Source organism: Gekko japonicus, unplaced genomic scaffold (assembly GCF_001447785.1).
Source record: "Gekko japonicus isolate JY-2015 unplaced genomic scaffold, Gekko_japonicus_V1.1 scaffold708, whole genome shotgun sequence".
In the NCBI taxonomy this organism is placed as follows: domain Eukaryota; kingdom Metazoa; phylum Chordata; class Lepidosauria; order Squamata; family Gekkonidae; genus Gekko; species Gekko japonicus.
This window is the reverse complement of record NW_015170295.1, coordinates 744576-764195: the sequence shown is the minus strand read 5'-3', so window position 1 is coordinate 764195 and position 19620 is coordinate 744576. Positions and strand designations below refer to the sequence as shown.

General features: G+C 45.2%; 1 protein-coding gene across 1 annotated transcript in view; it reads right to left on the bottom strand.

The window, feature by feature from the left end:
- The window catches only part of VPS41 (VPS41 HOPS complex subunit), a 181230-nt gene that overhangs the window by 96228 nt on the left and 65382 nt on the right, over nt 1-19620 (bottom strand). Inside the window, exons 5-7 of the mRNA XM_015417909.1 lie at nt 15658-15732; nt 11368-11430; nt 8490-8555 (exon numbers count right to left, since the gene is read on the bottom strand). Coding sequence (XP_015273395.1) covers nt 8490-8555; nt 11368-11430; nt 15658-15732 — 204 coding nt within the window. The remainder of the gene's footprint in view (nt 1-8489; nt 8556-11367; nt 11431-15657; nt 15733-19620) is intronic.

The following is a 19620-nucleotide window of genomic DNA, read 5'->3' as shown; positions in this document are numbered from 1 at the left end:
AGTTTATTTTCTCTATTTCCTTTTTCTTAGTGATCATCCTAATTCGGTTTCATAAAAACAAATTATTTTTTTTATTTTACTCATGGATGCTTGATATGTTACCACCACGTACTGTTCTGTGCACTTAATGTGTGTGGGGGGTTTCAACATGAAATCAAAAGCAGAGTTCACTCAAAACTCCAAAAATCCCTGACCAAAGAAACTGATCTCAAGGAACGCTTGAGAGGTATAAAAACCTTGCGGACCAGTCTGGAGAGAAGAGAAGGATGCCGGAGAACGTACCAGTGAGAGACTCAATTCTGGTACTTGGCGGTGTGCTCTGATCTTTTCTCCTTCTGCTGTCCACGCCTGGTCTCAGTCCCAGTTATTACAGTTGTCAGTGCAGTCCTAGGGACATCACACCCTTCTAAGCCCACTGATTTCAGTGGACTTAAAGGTAAAGGTTCCCTTGCTCGAAAGCCAGTCGAATCCGACTCTAGAGTTGCGGTGCTCATCTCCGTTTCAAAGCCGAAGAGCCAGCGCTGTCCGAAGACGTTTCCGTGGTCATGTGGCCGGCATGACTAAACACCGAGGCGCACGGAACGCTGTTACCTTCCCACCGAAGTGGTCCCTGTTTATCTACTTGCAATTTCTTGCTTTCGAACGGCTAGGTTGGCAGGAGCTGGAACTAGAGACGGGAGCTCACTCCGTCATGCGGCACACCCGGGTCTCGAACCGCTGAACTACCGACCTTTCACAGCCTGCAGTTCAGCGTCTTAACCACTTGAGCCACCGCAGCAGTGGACTTAGAAGGGTATAAACTCTGCTTAGGACCGTAATGCACATCTTACACTAGCACTGGAAGCACTTCTGCGTCTGGGCAACATGTAGCAGAGGAGAGGCATCCAGGGGTGGAACACAGCATCATCCATGAACAGGAGAGCCCTGCTGGATAAGACCGGCAGTCCATCTAGTCCAGCATCCTGTCTCACACAGTGGCCAACCAGTTCCTCTACGTGGCCAACAACAGGGCATAGAAGCTGAGGCCTTCCCCTGATCTTGCCTCCTGGCTCTGGGATTCAGAGGATTAGTGCCTTTGGATGTCGAGGTTCCCCTCAGTCACCATGGCTAGTAGCCATTGATATATTTTATTTATTTATATTTTATTTATTTATTTATATTTTATTTATTTAGGTATTTTTACCCTGCCCTCCCCGCGAGCGGGCTCAGGGCGGCTTACAGGGGCATAATAAGCCCATACATAAAACCAATAAAATCCAATAAAATCATAAAAACAGAACCAATACATACTAATAACAATAAAGTGCTTTTTCTTTCCAAGATGGTCTAAGTTGTTCATCCAAGAAATAATCCAAGTCAGTCAACTGGTCTTGCTGCCGCGTAGGTCATCTTGTCGCCAGGATATCAAGGACACTCCCAGTCTTGATGGTCCTCCACCATTGGTGGTGGTGGTAAGGCGGCGGCCCCTACATAAAAGCCTGGTGGAAGAGCTCCGTCTTGCAGGCCCTGCGGAACTGCATAAGATCCCGCAGGGCCCTGATCTCCTCCGAGAGCTCATTCCACCAGGTAGGGGCCGCCACCGAAAAGGATCTAGTCCTTGTCGCAGCATAATGTACCTCCCGGGGGCCCGGAACCACCAAACGGTTCTGGGTCCCTGATCGATAGACTTGTCCTCCATGAAACTATCCAATCCCCCTTTAAAGCTGTTTATTCCTGTGGCCATCACAACATCCTCTGGCAGCGAATTCCACATTTTGATCTCTCTCTGTGCAAAGTAGTATTTCCTTTTGTCTGTCCTGAACCTACTACCCATCAGCTTTATTGGATGCCCTCAAGTTTTAGTATTTGGGGAGAAGGAGAAAAATTTCTCTTTGTCAGCTCTCTCCACCTCATGCATACTTTTATAAACCTCTGTCATGTCCCCCCCTTAGAACTAACCTCAGACCAACACGGCTGCTCACCTGGATGTCTCCCCTTAGTAATCTCTTCTCTACATTGAAAAGTCCCAGACTCTTCAACCTTTTCAATGGAAGGAGAAGAAACCAGAGCCCTGTGGTCATCCACAACCTGGGCACCAGATACCAAGTGTTTATGCTGCGCCGATGCCAACTGGGCATCTGAAGTTTTGGATCTCTTTTTTTATGTTCCATGTCCAGGCAAATAGTGCATCACTTAAACATTCTAACAGCCATTCATTACAGAGAGCAATTCCAAGCCAAGAAGCTATTGAGGCAATAAACGTGTACACGATTTAAGGTAAAGCGTCTAACACCTGGACAGAGATTGCCCTGGTATTTACTCTTACTTCACTTCAATGGGACCTCTCAGTATTTACTGACTGACATTTTCCAGCTTACAAAGCAATCTGCCTTTCTTGTCTGGTACTCTTCATCTAGCCCAACGCAATGCCAAACAGCTGACTATCCTGTTTCTAAAAATGGACTCTGCTGCAAACAGCATCCTGACAATTTAATAATTTGTCAAAGTGATCCAGCCAGTTATTATGAAGCACATATCGTGGGGTTCAGAGGTAAAGGTCACCACAAAGATAAACTGGATCTGCTGACACTAAAAATCAGGGCAATTAAAACACACGCACACACATACACACATATATATCCAAGGCAGTGCTTGGCAGACTTTAAAATAAAAATACAAATTCTGTTGCTATACTTTTAATACAGCAGCAACTAAAGCTTCAAAATACTCCTCTCTTCCTCCTGCCGGATTACTTGTTTCCCAAGATCTCTCTTTTCACTGTTTACTTGTTTAAGAGAAAAGGAATTATCAGATTATGTATGGGATGGAGAGAATTGACAAAGAGAAATTTTTCTCCCTCTCCCAAAATACTAGAATTCAAAGGCATCCAATGAAGCTGATGGGCACGGTATGATATGGAGAAGTCTTCCAGATTACAAAGTCATTTTGTAGACTTCATCTGAATGGGACCATGCATATCTTTTAGAGCTGCAGCATTTCACTTCTTGCGTATTGCATAATTCTATAAACAGTCAAATGATCAACAATTTTCATACAGTTAAATACATCTATCTCTAAGATCGGGCCAACAGTATGGTGAGTAGAAATGAAGCTCTAAAAGATATACATGGTCCTGTTTGGATGAAGACTACGAAACAACTTTGTAGTCTGGAAAACTTTGTTAACTACATTGTTTGGACCTCTTCTTGCACTTGTATACGATTTTGGATGATTTTGGATGTTTATTTCACAATTATTTGTTTTGTGAGTAATACTTAGCGGATTCATACACAGCTTTTGTTGTTCTTCTCCATACTGTTATAAGAGCTGTGGTTCTCTGTTCTTGTATTGACCACTGTATGAGACAGGAGGCTGGACTAGATGGGCCAGCAGGGCTCTTCTTATGTTTTTACGATTGATGGGTGATGTGCATGGTAGTTCTGCCCAGAAATTGCTTCTACCCCACAACTTCCACCTTCATGGCTTGGCTTCTTGGCCAGTTTACCAAACTACATGCAACAGATCTCAAAAAACCCTGGATGTTGCTTTCACTGTTTACCAAACCTACGTGGGTAACTGATTTTTCAAACAAACAGATCAGCATGGAGGTGATTATGAAGGTACTGGCAACCACAGCAGGAAAGGAACAGGTAAACGACAATCACCATATTTTGGGTCAAAAAGGAACAGTGTCCCAGGGGAGAATACATGAAGGTTCAAGACAAACCAAGCAATATGGGGTGGCTTATACCATTGAACTGATCTGGCTTATTCAGGAGGGTAGTTCTGTTGGTCTGAAGCAACAGAACAAAATTCAAGCCCAGTGGCCCCTTTAAGATCAACAAAGTTTTATTCAAGTGTCATGCCCCACCTTCCGCTCTGGGGGCCTCTCCACTGGTCATCACTGCACAGTCGACCTCCGGCCCCTCCATTCCTCCTTTCTACCCACAGGTTGCCCCAACTCCTCAGATATGGTCAGAGGGGGTGGGTACATCTCCTGTTCCCCAGATGACCTACCAGTGCTCCATTACCTCTGTCTCTCTCCCCTCCAGCCCTCCAGAGTCTCCAGCTACATCCTCCCCGGCCTGTTGGGCTTTCTCCCCTTTTATACCGTTTCCCTTAGGTCCCCCGCCCCCTCGGCCCTCTCACCACCTTCCTCCAGCCTTGATGCACAGGGATGGGGCAGGCCCATCGCCAGTGCTGCCAGGCCATGGGAGAGCCTAGCGAAGGTCATGGGTTTCCTCGAGCCCGCCATCTTCATCGGCGGGCTTTGTCTTGCTGGCCGTCTCCCCGCATACAGCCAGGAGCCCCTCCTCGGGGAGCCCGTCACCAGCCTGCTTCCCCGCAGCAGGGGCCGGTCCAGTCCCTTCCAGCGGCCACCCCTCCCCGCGTTCTTGGCTGGCAGCCATCACACCGTTCCGTCTCCGCAGTTCCCTCTCCCAATCGCTTCTCGGACTTTTGGCTATGGTCAAGTGTAGTTCCCTCTCCCGCTGCTGGCTGCTTGCTCCTCACAGTAAGTGCTCTTGGGATTTGGCCAGCCGCTTGGGATCCACGTCCTGGTGCGTCCTGAGGGGGCGGGGGGTGCAGGGAGGTTGTAGGCAGGCCCTTTCCCTGCACCCAGGAGCTGTGCAGCCGGGACATCAAGGTAGAAGCTTTCTTAAAGGTGCCACTGGACTCGAATTCTGTTCTGATCTGTTTTACAACATTGAACTAATCTGCTAAAAGGGCATGACTTTCGGCTCAGATTTTAGCCGTGTGGGCAAGCTGGACCACAAGGCACCTCAGGTCCTTTCCAGTCCTTATAATGGCAATGCACTTGAGAAAGTGGGACTATCTCTTCCTGAAAGTGATCTCTTGCAGGTTCCTCAATTGGAAAAATCCCCCAAATCAGCAACTAAAATGGTGCAGCCCCAGCCCGGATAGCCCAGGCTAGCCTGATCTTGTCAGATGTTAGAAGCAAAGCAGGGCTGGCCCTGGGTAATATTCGGATGGGGGACTTTACAGGGCCACCATAAGTCAGCTGCGACTTGACACCACTTTACACACACACAAAATGGTACAGCCCGATCTCGTCAGATCTCAGAAGCTGAGCAGGGCCAGGACTTGGATGGAAGGCACTGCGGGGGCAGGAAGTGGCCAACCACCCCTGCTTCTCACTTGCCTTGAAACCCCCTTGCTGGGGTCACCCTAGGTCAGTTGAAAACTTGACAGCAGGTATATGGCTAAAATGCCTTTCAGAAATGACGAGCCTGAGGCAACGAATGGCATCAACTTCTGGAGAAATGATTGTCATGAATGTCAAAGAGCAGCATTTGTCTGTCTAGGGGACCACAAAGGCTTTAATTACACAATTACAACTAATACACTTAGACCAAAAAAAGTATAACCAGGGCTATTCCGGGTGGCTTCCAAGCCCAGGGGGTGGGCACATGCAGCAAGCCCCGCCTCCTGCCCCCAGCAGCCCTCAGTTGGGCCACGAGGAGCAAGAAGCAGCCAGGGAAGTTGCAGAGCCCCCCCCCCCCCCCGCCACCTTTCCTGGTCCGTGCCGAGGCACAGGGCTCGGGGAAGGCCTGCGGAGCCCCCCCATCTTTCCCGGGGCATGGCCTAATATGCCAATGAGCTGTGCTGTCAGGGGTGTGGCCTAATATGCTAATGAGTTCCTGCTGGGCTTTTTCTACAAAAAAAAGCCCTGTCTTTTTATTTACAACTGGGTCTCAGGAATCAACCAGAACACATGCCTCTTTGGTATCTTATTGGGCAATATCCCCAACCCTATAATCATGACAAGCAATGGCTAGTATAGACTAGTGTGTCAATTGAAAACTGACATCAGAGAGGCATCGACACAATTCTGTTTGCTTGTCAAGGACCTGCAGAAACATCTTCGACAGCCATTTTCGGCTGCAAATTTCCTCAGTGTCTTTCCCTCCAACAGTATCTTCAAGTTTTACTCAAAACATTTAAGGTAACACAACTAATCAGACATGATTAATTGGAAGCTTGCTTATACTTTCATTACCTTTGGAAGTTTAAGCCCTCTGGATGGCGTCGATATTTCTTATGCTGTCTGACTGGTGCGTTTCTTGAGATGGCTCACGTTGGAAACTCTGGTGGGCTCTTTAAGGGTTAACTGAAAAGTGCCTTTCTTCCAGCTTTCCCACCTCCATTTAACAAGCTTTCACCCTGTTATTTTTTAAGATTAGACCCTCTTTTAAAGGTAGAAGGTTAAGGCCCACAATAGTACTATTTGTCTTTCCTCCTTGCCTCAAAACTCCACCGTAGTCTTTGGCTGGGGATGCCCTGTTATTTACAATGTATTATTATTGCAGGGTTGCCTCCACCCATAGAGTTGCATCATTCACACACCAGCATTTCCGCCACTGAAATGATGCTGGAAAGCCCACAGAAGCAAAGGAGAGCCAGGCCTCTGTGCTGGTTCTGTGCTGGTGCTGGTTAACATAGCAGGAAGTCCCCAGTTCATCTCTTGCTTCAGCCAGTTTGGTGTAGTGGTTAAGTGCACAGACTCTAATCTGGGAGAACCAGGTTTGATTCCCCACTCCTCCACTTGCACCTGCTGGTGTGACCTAGGGCAAGCCATAGTTTTGTCAGAGCTGTCCTTGAAAGGGCAGTTCTCGAAAGAGCTCTCTCAGCCCCACCTACCTCACAGGGTGTTTGTTGTAGGGAGGGGAAGAGAAAGGAGTTTGTAAGCCGCTCTGAGACACTGAGTGAAGGGTGGGGTACAAATGCAATCATCATCATCATAATCTCCTCTTCTTCTTCATGAATTCATTAGGTGAACTACTCTCTCATTCAGCCTCAGCTGGATCGCAACTGATTCATCAGCTGTGCTTCCCACAGGCCACATTTCATTCTGTTTGCACCAGACACTATGATAGCTTTAAAAAAAATAAAGTTTTGTTTTGTCATTCTTGTGCTGCAGTCCCGTGCACACTTGACAAGCACGAAGACTGACTGAAGCCGGTGGGACTTAGTTTTGAGTAAACATGCACAGGGGCTAGGTTATACATCTAAAACAGATCCACCCCCTCTTAATTTAGAAAGACTCTTTTTTTATTTGCAGGATTTTTGAAAACAGCCAAATCAGAACACTCATGTTTCCAAATGCAAATTCTGTTGGCAATGCATTCAAGGAACAACTTCCCCAAATGATGCATATGCTCAGTGTTTGAAAATACAAAATATTCTGCCAGACTCGAAGCCAACGAATCTGAAATGACATTCCACTTCAGTGTGAACTATCCAAAAAAACAAGTGAGGAGGACACAGGGACACCTCAAATAATCCAGGGACTTCAGATTTTTATCATCATCATGACTTCTTTGGGGTGGACGGGTTTGTTTTCTTCCCGCTTGTCTGGAAAGTGAAGGAGAAAACTGCGTTCCTGCCCTCATTTCCGGACAGTTTGGGACCCTGGTGGCTGTCACTTAGCACCGTCTGAAAGGCACTAGAGGAAGCTGGGTGCCCTAATTTGCAGGGAGACCCTGGCAAGGGTTACAGAGACAGCAGGCAGGCTTTCTGTTCTATGTCACCGCAGGTTCAGGGTGCCCATTATCTTGCATCCAGTGATGCTCAAGTGGAAACTTAGAAGGACTTAGCACAGTTCTGCCTCTGCTTGTGTGACATCCAGGGCTTTCCTCCCTCGCCCAGAAATTAGCCGCATGAGACCCTGTCCGAGCGAAAATGCATGTAGGGATACAATAACTTTGACTCGGTGCAAGTGTGGTCTTTTTGTCGAATTTCTGCTTCCACAAGAGCTGCAGCACAAACAGACATTTCCCAGTGAAGCCAACCCATTACGCACCTACCTTGTTTCTTCTCCTCCTGATCCACCTTTTTTGACAGATGCTATCCCAAAACCTGTCAGCAGGGTTAGTCGGGGTGGGGTTGGGAGGGGAGCCGTTTGGCCTGTGACTCAAAGATGGCTTCAAATTAGGTGTTCGGTATTTTTGATCAGTTTCCCAGCTTGCTTTTATCCATATCAGAACAACACGTGAACCCTCACTCTTGTCTTATTTTGATTAGAACATAACGGGGGGGGGGGCTGAAAGTGGCCTGGGTCTCCCTGGTCCCCTGCCTCTCAGACTTGGCTTCTGTGAAATTAAAATCAGAGCCAAAGAAAGGCAGATGCAGCACACAGAGGCCTTCTCATTGCTCAGCCCACCAACCCATCTTATGCAGAAGATTTTTTTGTAGATGCCACCTGTTGGCTAATCCTTCGCTGGTACAGGGCTCCCCCCCTGCGGCTCCCTTCTTTGGCCAGGACTGAGTGGGGAAGCCTATGCTGAACCCTTACTCGAGATCCCTCAAGATCACTGTGGCGCAACGCAAGTTCGAGTCCTGACTCCCAAACGCCCTCTGAACTCCCCTGAGGGCAGGCAACTTCCAAACAATTTTTTTTTGGGGGGGGGGCACAACAACAACAGGGCCCCTGAGACCTCAACCTCTGCCGCCTGTGAATTTGACCAGAATTACGAAATGCTCAAGCTTACCTTGTTTCCTCCTGTTACAAATTGTTTGTAATGCGACCTCACAAACTGAGGGTGAACGGCAACAATCTGCACATGAAGGGTGGGGAAGAAACCCCCCAATGTATTAGTATTTTTATATAGTTTATCTATCTATTTTCCATAACAAAAATACAAAAAACAAAATCTTAATATAGATCATACGTTTGGAGTTCCTTTACACATTTTTCCCCATCCATCTGTCTAGTTTCTGCCATCTTTTTTTAAACACATTTTCTTCTTTCCCCAACAATATCATATTTAGTTTATCCATTTCTTTTATTTCCATAATTTTTGTAATTAACTCTTCTCTAGCTGGTATTTTATCTGATTTCCAGCATTTAGCTATGAGGATTCTAGAAATAGTGAGTATATACAGTATCACACACAAATCATTATACTTAGTCCCTTCTGGCAACATATTAAGCAGATATATTTCTGGTTCTAACTTCAGATCTATTTCTACTATTTCTAATATTAGTTGCTGTATGGTTTTCCAAAATTTAACCAGCTTCTCACACCTCCACCAAAAATGAAAATATGAGCCAATATTTTTTTTGCACCTCCAACAGTTCCCTGAAACATTTTTATAACATTTTGCTACTTTGTCTGGTGCCCAATGTATTAGTATTTTTGACCTGTGATTTTAAAGGCTCTGGAAGGATTTCAGTACACAGAATCCATCCTCCTATTTCCACAAAAGTCCTCTGGTAAATTTAGAGTTAACTAATTTGTTTCCACGGGAGCCAGTCAAAATATCCCTTGGCCATTTTGGAGAGTTTGTTTCCTTTATTTCCACAGACAGCAAATGTGGGAATTCTATATATATATATTTCAGTGACAACCAGGGGAGAGTGGGATAGGACTCTACCATACTCTATCTGCTCTGAACAAAAGTAGATCATTTTTAACCCTGGAATCATCCATACAATTCTTTTAACATGAGGTTCCCTTCAATTAGAGTCGGGTCTTTCAAAGGTAATTAAATACCGTAACGCCGCCTGTGTGGGTGGCCACATCAAAGCACTCAGCAAGCTTTGACCTACTTGCCTCCTGCAGAGTTTTCAAAGCTCAGAGTTTGCGGGAAAAACTACACTAGCACCAAAGACTGGCTGCAAAATTCAGTTAAGGACACCCAGCAAAACATCCCCAATCTGGCCAGTGGAGTCCATTAAAGGGTATTGGAAAGACAGGTAAAAAAATATAGCAGGGGGTGATGAGGGCTGGTGTTGCTCTGTTTCTCAGAGTGTGGGCACCTTCTGCATTTATCCTCCTGGACCAGCATCCAGCCTGAAGCTCCCAGCATCTAGCTCAGGGGTCCCAAACACGATGCCAACGGGCACTATGCCCCCCCTCCCCAGGCACCTTTTCTGGCACCCACCAAGTATTTATAGAAAGTGGGTGGGGCTTTTGCCCAGCAAGGTTTCTGATTGGCTGTGCAGATGTTTTGTGTTTTTTTTTTTTAAAAAAAAACACACATTGCTTTGGCAGCAGCTGCCACCACACAGAACAATGATCTTCACTGTGAAGGTAAGTGAAGAAGAAGAGCTGGATTTATACCCCGCCCTCCACTTGGAGTCTCAGAGCAGCTTACAATGTCCTTTCTCTTTCACTCCCCACAACAGACACCCTGTGAGGTAGGTGGGGCTGAGAGAGCTCTGAGAGCGCTGTGACTGACCCAAGGTCACCCAGCTGGCTGCATGTGAAGGAGTGGGGAATCAAACCCGGTCCTCCAGATTAGAGTCTGCTGCTCTTAACAGCAGCCCCTTTTGCAGCCGGCTCTGCCTCCTGCAGCAGTCATTTCATGGCCACCCGCTTGGCGGCTGCGCCCACCATGCTGTGCCAGGATTCCAAAAGTGCCCGCAGGCTCAGAGAGGCTGGGGACCCTGACCTGGCTCCACTATGAATGACAGCTCAGAAGTACAGACCAAGCCTGCATATGCCTCTTTTCATTTGGCTGCCTTTTCTTCTGCAGCTTCCCCTAAAGGACCCGTATTCTCCAGCGTTTGAGAAAAGTGGTGTGGGGCCCAATCGTCTGCTGGAGAGTAAAACAGACCAGGGACAGAAGTCAGGCTCCAGTGGGCTGTTCGTCCCACCATGTGCCTACCTTTTAATACAGTATTTGTGGCTCTTCTGATATAGAGGATCTCTCCCATAACATTCTTGATTGCCCATTGTATTCCCAAACTAGGTCAAAATTTCTATCTGGAATTTTATCAGTTTTAAGTTCTTATTCAATCCCCGAGAAGATTATATTTTTGCTAGCTGATGCCAATGTCAATGTATCCTATAGAATGGCTCTATTTGCTTTGGCTGCAAGGAAAATACGGGCCAATGCTGTTCTTAGGGGAACTAGCTAATATGGATCTTAGTGGGTATGCTGTGATTTAGTTAATTGTTCATAATCTTGGTTTTATGGGTATTTAATATTTTAACTGTATTTTATATTTATAATTTTCTATGTTTTATTGTGTGCTTCTCTGCTCGTGGTTTGTAATGGCCTATGGCTGAATACAATAAAACCTTTCTCTCTAATACAAACATGCAAGCATAAATCATTTCAGAGGGTGCATTCGCATGTTAAACATATACTCCTCTCCCTGCGAGTATGCACAGAGCACTTTTAACACACATATACCCGAGGCTTTGATTCCGACAGTGTGCTCCTAAGAGGAGTTAAGAGCTTTCTAAGTCCACTGAAGTCAACCAGCTGAGAAGGGGAATGATTTAGGATTCTAACGGAAGTCTGTTAAGGATTTTTCTTTTCTCCCCCCCCCCCCCAGAGGCAACAAAGTATAGTTGAATTGTTGTGACTGTTGGCTTCAGGTAACAGACATTTGTTAAGAATTAACTGAGTACTTACTTTAATTGGGCAATCGAATGTTTCATGGAATTCTTCTCCCGTGTATAATCCAAACACCTGCACCTGAAATAAAATTATATGCTTTTAAAGACTACCTCAAATTGCCTATTATTTATTCTCTGGCAGGAGTCAGAAGGAAGCGAAAGTACACGGCAAAGCTAATACGCATTCATTTATATTTTTCTTTTTAAGAAATTGCAGCAGTCTTGGAAGGATTTAGAATGATCCAAAGCTTCCCTTTATTCTGTTAATGTATTTTATGGAAACACCAAAATGTTTCTATGCGATTAAGCCACTAGAACCACTGAAGGACAAAGGATACTCTTTGCTTTATACAAACTGCTTTTGTTAAATTCATAAACAGCTGGGCTAAAATATACAAAAAACAAAGTGTGGGTGGAAAAGACACCGGCTGGATATTAGGAACAAAATTTATTTACAGTAAGGGTAGTTCAGGGAGCTGCAGTGGCTCAAGTGGTTAAGACGGTGAACTGCAGGCTGTGGAAGGTCGGTAGTTCAGCAGTTCGAGACCCGAGTTGCCGCATGACGGAGTGAGCTTCCGTCTCTCGTTCCAGCTCCTGCCAACCTAGCAGTTCGAAAGCAAGAAATTCCAAGTAGATAAATAGGTACCACTTCGGTGGGAAGGTAACAGCGTTCCCTGCGCCTTGGTGTTTAGTCATGCCGGCCACATGACCACGGAAACGTCTTCGGACAGCGCTGGCTCTTCGGCTTTGAAACAGAGATAAGCACCGCAACCCTAGAGTCGGACTCGACTGGCTTTCAAGCAAGGGAACCTTTACCTTTACTAAGGGTAGCTCAGCAGTGGAATCAGCTGCCTAGGGAGGTGGGGAGCTCCCCCTTGCTGGCAGTCTTCAAGCAGCGGCTGGACAAACACTTGTCATGGATACTCTAGAGCAGCTGATCCTGCACTGAGCAGGGGGGCGGGACTAGATGGCCTATACAGCCCCGTCCAACGCTATGATTCTAGGATTTATGTCTTTTATTAATAAGCAGAGAAAATAAGTAGAAAGCTTTCCTCAAAGGCTCTGCTTCCCCACTTTCTATAATATATACAAATTGAACTTCAGTGTTGTTAACAAGTAGCCTTGTAGTCTGCCAGGCTACAGGTGGGACCTGGGGATCCCCCGGAATTACAGAGATCAGTCTACAGAGACCAGTTCCCCTGGAGAAAATGGATGCTCTGGAGGGTGGACTCTATGGCATTGTACCCCACTGAGGTCCCTGTCCTCCCTTGGCTCCCTCCCAAATTTCCAGGAGTTTCCCACCCTGGTCCTGGCAACCCTAGTTACAAGCAGAATACCTACTCTGCCGCAATGCACCCAATGGCACTTCAGGCGTATGTCTCTAGTAACCAACGACAAGCCACTCTAAGTTGCAGAAATGCATGGCTGAATTTGCTAACAACAGTCCCCCAGAGAACAGGCAGGAGAGTCCAGAAGAATCCGGCAGGTCTATCCATTCCCCAAATAGTCACTCACAGGAACACAGATAGAAAAATGTGGCAAGGGGGGAAAACGTTTGCATACATCACAAAGGAACAGTTATCATGATAGAGGACTTGTGTGTCTTTGGGCCAGCATGTGTTTACACCTTGCCGAAACTATGGCTACTGGGAATAGGGTTTTTGTTGCAAACGGAGTGACTTGCCACTGGTATGGGGTTTGGTACACACCTGGAAATTTCTGAATCTATCTGAATGTTATATAAAAATTGAGGAGAACATTGATCATAGTTTTAATCTTTTCATTTAATATTCTATTAAGTACTTACGATATTCAGTAAGGATAAGGTTTATAATGTGAGAAATGATTAAGGTAATATTTAGGTTATAAGAATGGCTGAAACTTAGTGCAAATGTTTGTTTAGTTGTTAAAGATGTAACCTTTTTATTTTTACTAGACTATCTTTGAATATCCAGAAATATCTTGTTCATTCTTCCAAAGAGAGAAAATATTCCTGAATACTGTGTTGTATGTTGTGTTTTGTTGTATTATCTACTATATTTGAAAAATGTATCTTTATTAATATAGCTGATCCTCCTTATTGTATGTAACTACTCTTGATATTTGATGAATTCATGTCTCCCCCCACCCTTTCCCCCCTTTTGTATCCCACTTGCAAGAAAAATAAAAAAAAATCCCCCCCCCCCCAAAATAAGCAGAACTCAGGATGTCTCATTGACCATCACACAGGATTCTGCATTAGGCAAAGATTAGGGAATAAAACAGTGACACCTGAAAGCCCCCAAGAGTGAGTTGAGGCCCCAAACTGTACAAAACAGCTAAGCTGGTCTCGGCACTAGGAGGCTTATTTTTTATAATCTAAATACATCAAGCAACACCCAAAGTTTACTTCTAAAAGATCTAAACACATCAGCGTAGCACTTTCTGATTATCACATGCAATTATCAGTGCTTCCCTTATCTTGCTGAGACAATTACATTATTCTTAAGAGAGTCTTGCTGGCTGCAAAATTCTACAATCCTTTTGACCGGCAACAGCGTCTCAATTATTGTGTCAAGAGACGACCATCAAGATTCTCTTTGGGGAAGAGCAGGCATAAATAGGCTCTTATATCCTTACTGAAAGGTTTTAAAAAATAAGGCCAGCTTAGATAGGTTTATTTCAGTTTGCTCCTATGGCAAATCTATCTATCTATCTATCTATCTATCTATCTATCTATCTATCTATCTATCTATCTATCTATCTACCTACCTACCTACCTACCTACCTACCTACCTACCTACCTACCACCAGTTTGGTGTAGTAGTTAGGAGCATAGACTCTAATCTGAGAGAACCAATTTTGATTTCCCACTCCTCCACATACAGCTGCTGATGTGACCTTGGGTCAGTCACGAGTTCTTTCAGAGCTATTCTCAGCCCCACCTACCTCACAGAGTGTCTGTTGTGGGGAGAGGAATAGAAATGAGATTGTAAACTGCTATGAGACTCCTCCGGGTAGTGAAGAGTGGGGTATAAATCCCTCCTCCTCCTCTTCTATTTTTTAATTATTTTCCTTCATTTACATTCCACCTTTCTTCCCAATGGGAGCCCAAAGCATTTTACATCGTTCTCGTCTCCTCCTTTTTATCTTCACAGCAACCTTGTGAGGTAGGTTAGGCTGAGATTGTGTGACTGGCCCAAGGTCACCCAGCAAGTTTCCATGGCAGAGAGAGGATTTGAACGCAGGTCTCCCAGATCCTAGTCCTTTAACCACTACACCACGCTAGTTCATTCCATCCATCCATCCTAATTTAGTGAGCCTACTCTGTTGACTGGATCATCCAAAAAAAAAAAAAAATCCTGCCTAAGAATGTGATTCGTAACAAACTGTGTTCAACATAGTCAAGTGAGATGGATCTTGGGAACAGACATTCAACATACCATACATATTAGCACCATTACTCCAAAAAACAAAAACAAAACACACACACACAAAGCATCCTGAATAGATAACGTTTTAGGATTTTATCACCCTAAACCAATATCACTAAAGACTGCCACCGACCTGAAAACAAACAAAAACAAAGACATTCTAATAAGTGGGAAATCAATGCTCAAAATCACCAAAATGTCAGCGCACTCAACTTCCCAGGAAAACATGGATAATTGTTGGCTGCGTGGTGCACAAAATGATATATGTCTCCCCAGTCGCGGGAGAAGGTGCCACTTTTTAAAAAGGAAACTGTACATATATTATACACATATCTATTGATTTCACATTTGTTTAACGCGACCACTGCAAGGCACTATATTCTTCTGATAAACTGTGAGTGCTTATCAAATGATTTCAGGGAGGAAACAATCATAAGGGTTTAAAAAACAAAAACCCAAAAAGAAAAGCCACCGGCTGACAGAAATCCTGCCCACAAAAATCCAGTTTTGTGACTTCATAGGCAGAGCAGTCTTTAAGCGACTATCCTGCAGAAGCATCAGACCAGTCACTGAAGTATAACTGGCACGGTAGTAATGATTAAGGTGATGCGTCCCGTCCCCCGTCCCCCGTCACAGCTGTTAATCAGCTTAATACCTGTAATGTTACTGACATGCCTTGTAATTACTTCTCCTAAGGCACAGTTGGGCCAAATACATTTTACTTTAATTATGAGTTTTTCAGCAAGTGGGTCAGGTTCTCAAACAAACGAACGTGGTGCTAATATTATTATAGGACTTCGCTGTCCGCAGATCTCCCGCCAAGCTGGAATGTGGCACGCGAGCACCATTTCCATGCCAAGGAGAAACATGAGAATGGGTTTGTTTCGTCGTACCTTGCCATCTTCCGAGCAGACGCCCATGTGTTCTCCACTTTCATCCAGGCTGACTTGATTGATCTTCACTGGGCTCTGTTGAAAGTTTAAAAAACAGGAATGTTTAATGCACTCTTTAAATGGAGAAACCGCGCCCCCCCCCTGGACTTCCCTTGAGATGCAAACAAGGTTTCCCATACTTGTGTAGGACAACAAGCTGAACGCCTCCACCAGAAACATACAATGGCTCTCTGGGGCGGCTCAATAAACTGCCTGTTTTTGCTGGCTACCTGGAACTACAGACGTGGATAGGCCACAATACAAAAACAATATTGCTACCAAGCTGTATGGCAATGGTTCCTGAAACTTAGCAAAACTATGCACATGTTGACTTGTCTGCAAAGGAACCCCTAAGCGCCTGCCAAAGAACCAGTGGACATTACAAAGGAGCATAATTTATGTGGCATAATTGATGATTCATACCTAATGAGAGCCAGTTTGGTGCAGTGGTTAAGTGTGCGGACTCTAATCTGGGAGAACCAGGTTTGGTTCCCCACTCCTCCACTTGCACCTGCTGATGTGACCTTGGGTCAGTCACAGGCTCTGGCACAGCTGTCCTTGAAAAAGAGCAGTCTGTGTCAGAGTTCTCTCAGCCCCACCCACCTCACAGGGTGTCTGTTGTGGGGAGGGGAAGGGGAAGGAGTTTGTAAGCCGAGACACCTTTGGGTAGTGAAGGGCGGGGTATAAATCCAATCTCTTCTTCTTCTTCTTCTAATGCTTCCCAGCACCTTAGCAGGGGATGATTGGCAACAGTGAGCAAGCTGTCATTCAAGGAAGCTTGTCTCCATGACTGATCTTGGGAGTCAGAATCCCTGCAAAGCTGCTGAAGAGCACCGGGGTTTCCCAGACCACAATGTACAAATAGCCAGGTCGGGGGACACAAAGCGCCCTGACCTAGAGGGCCCAGGCTAGCCCAATCTTGTCAGATCTCAGAAGCTAAGCAGGGTCAGGCTTGGTTAGTACTTGGAATGGGAGACCACTAAGGAAATTCAGGGTCGCTACACAGGGGCAGGAAACTGGAAAACACCTCGGTTAGTCTCTTGCCTTGAAAATCCTTTGGGGTTGCCATAAGTTGGCTGCGACTGGACAGCACCTCATAGACACAATAAAGGATATTCCAGTGTCCAAGAATGCCTGCCACACATTTGCACACTAGGCCACAGATTACTGGCAGGAGGAGATAAATGTCTTAGGAGGTTTCCTTGCTGGGCCATTTGGAAGCAGTTCTTATAGGCAACCAAGTGAAGTGGGATTTATAAGTCTACCAAAAGACTTTATGGAGACAATATATCAATGACTGCAGCCTAGAGTTCTCAAAAGCCAGAATATTTATTTATTTAAGGTTTGTGTGGCACCTCTCGTATACCCCAACAGGCATCCAAACCCATAGTAAAAACATTCAATAACAATAAAAGCAAATAAACATCAGCGACAGGTAAATCTCTTAAGGACGTGCAGGTTTTACCACTCAAACGTCTCAAGAATCAAACGACCTCAAACTAGGGTCAAACTAGCCTCCGAGCACACCTTTCCGAACCCCGGGCACCAGTTCAGAATCTCTACTGCCTCATCTGAATTACGCTAAAAGGAGAAACAAAGCTATCGTCTGCATATGGATGTCACTCCACCCCAAATGTCCGGAACAGCATTAAATAGTAGAGGACAAAGCAGAGCCCTGCAGAACACTGTACCATAAATGCCAAAGTATGCACTGCCTTCTGGAACTGACCTGTCAGATAGGAATGGAGCTAACAAAGAGCAATGCCGCCAACTTCCAACTGGACTGGGTATCGTGTTCAATGGGATAAAGCATACCAGGTGCCATCAGGAGGTCCACCAGTGGAGCCAGGACACTAGAACCTCTCCCACTGCTGCCCCCCCCAGCACCAAGAATACAGAGCATCACTTGTCCCAGAGTTCTCATCTATACTTTCATTATTTCTGGACTCAACTGGCTGCTCTCCTGCCACTACATTCAAGATGAGTAAGGACCAAGCACACAGGCGGTGGGCCAAACCTCTCCACGCACCTTTTCAACATTCTGTAACAAGTCTGGTGCAATTCCACGGTATTCAACTTCACATCCAAATCAAAGCAGATGGGAACAGCTTCATCCATAAAGTGCTTAGCACACATGTCATGAGAGTAGGCAACTGAGGGTCAAAGGTAAAGTTCCACTGGACCACAGTAAGCAGGTTGAGTTTGCTCAGGCTTATCAGATCTCATCAGATCTTGGAAGCCAAGTAGGAGATCACCAAGAAGTCCAGGGTTTCTATACAGAGAGAGTCAACAGCAAACTACCTCTGTTTGTCTCTCGCCTTGAAACCCTTACAAGGGTTGCCATAAATCAGCTGCAATTTAACAGCACTTTCCACTGGGAAATCCACACCAGGTAGGAAATTACCTATGCACGTAGAGCCCAGGTAGAAAGAATGTTGGGCAATGCTGTGGACAGTGGTCTCTAGTCTGTCCCTGTCACTCACTAACAAATACAAAAGCACACGTGAACTCCGGGCTTTGCCAGACAAGACTCCCAGAGAGAAAAAAGTTATTTTGAAGCACTGAATATTTTCTACTGGAGGCAGCCATCTCCACATGGTGATAAGCTGTGAGGGATTGCGGCTTTCCCATTGTGCCTAAAACCCCAATGACCATCACCACTGTATCATAAGTCAACGTCAACAACTAAGCTACCACTCACTTCGGTTTGTGGAAAGAGAGATCTTGCGTGCAACCCCATCGTTTTGCTTGCATGAATTTGTGGCTGTCTGATCAGCACAACTAACTCACAGTCCCAAGTGAACAGGCAGGTCCTCTTACCTTTATTGGGTCTTGATTCCAGTTTTTGGGTCAAGTTTGTTTTCCCCTCCCTGTATCTTACTCTCAAAGTGGGACTACGTCTGCCTAGGCATGCTACAAGCTTCAACACATACACTATCACCAACAACCTCAAGTTGCTTGAACTCCCTCAATGACACTTGTGGCGAATAGCACTTTTTAAAAAGCTTAGAAGTGCTGTGTGAATGGATAAAGGACTGTGATGGCTTAATTCCTCACATGGCCAGAGAGCCTTGAGTGACAGGCTGTCCAAGAGATCTGATTGGTTAGCATCAGTTGAGCAGAGAAAGACTTCTGAACTGGATGCTGAGGAGAGATTCAGTCTGAATTCAGCCCTGACTGAGAGCAGTTTAACACAGATGGAGAACTCGGGGAAGCTGGCAAGAGGAGTGGGTAGTTAGGAGAAGACTCCCACTTGGGCCAAGAAAAGGGGATAGATCTTTTAGTGAGAGAAGAAATTTTCCTACCCATTCAAAACAGGAAGATAGCTATGAAGAGTGGAGAGATCCCTGGTCTGGTGTGGTTAGAGACTGCCTTGTGATATCTTAAGAGTCAATTAAAACTCAAGAAGAGTACTGATTTGTCTAGAGAAGGGGTTTGTATACTAGAAGGAGGGTACCAGCCTTCTGGAAATCAAAAGAGTCAGTGAATGCTCAAAGAAAGTGTACTGGAGTGTTTGGGAAACACTGGAACAAAAGCCTCTTATCTTAAAAATCCTACATCAGAGGGAAAAGCTTACGAAACTCTCAATAGCCTGAAACATATGAACTAAAGTCTGTGCATATACAGATTTACTTCAGAGTTCTATATTGAGTTACCTCAGAAAATTTACCCCTAATTTCATCCGACTTTCCCCCTCTATGTTGAAGAAAATATTTTGTTAACTTGGAATTTCAAAACACCTCGAGTGCCATTTAAGTTTAAGTTTGTGGGAAGGGCAGGATATAAATCCATTGATAAAATAAAATAAAAGGGGGTTCTCAATCCTTTCCTTGGGTTCCTGGGCTGACCAACAGTCAAAATATCCTAGTGTGACAGGGTGGGATAGCCAGAGTTTTTCAGCAAAGAAAAAAACAACATTACTAG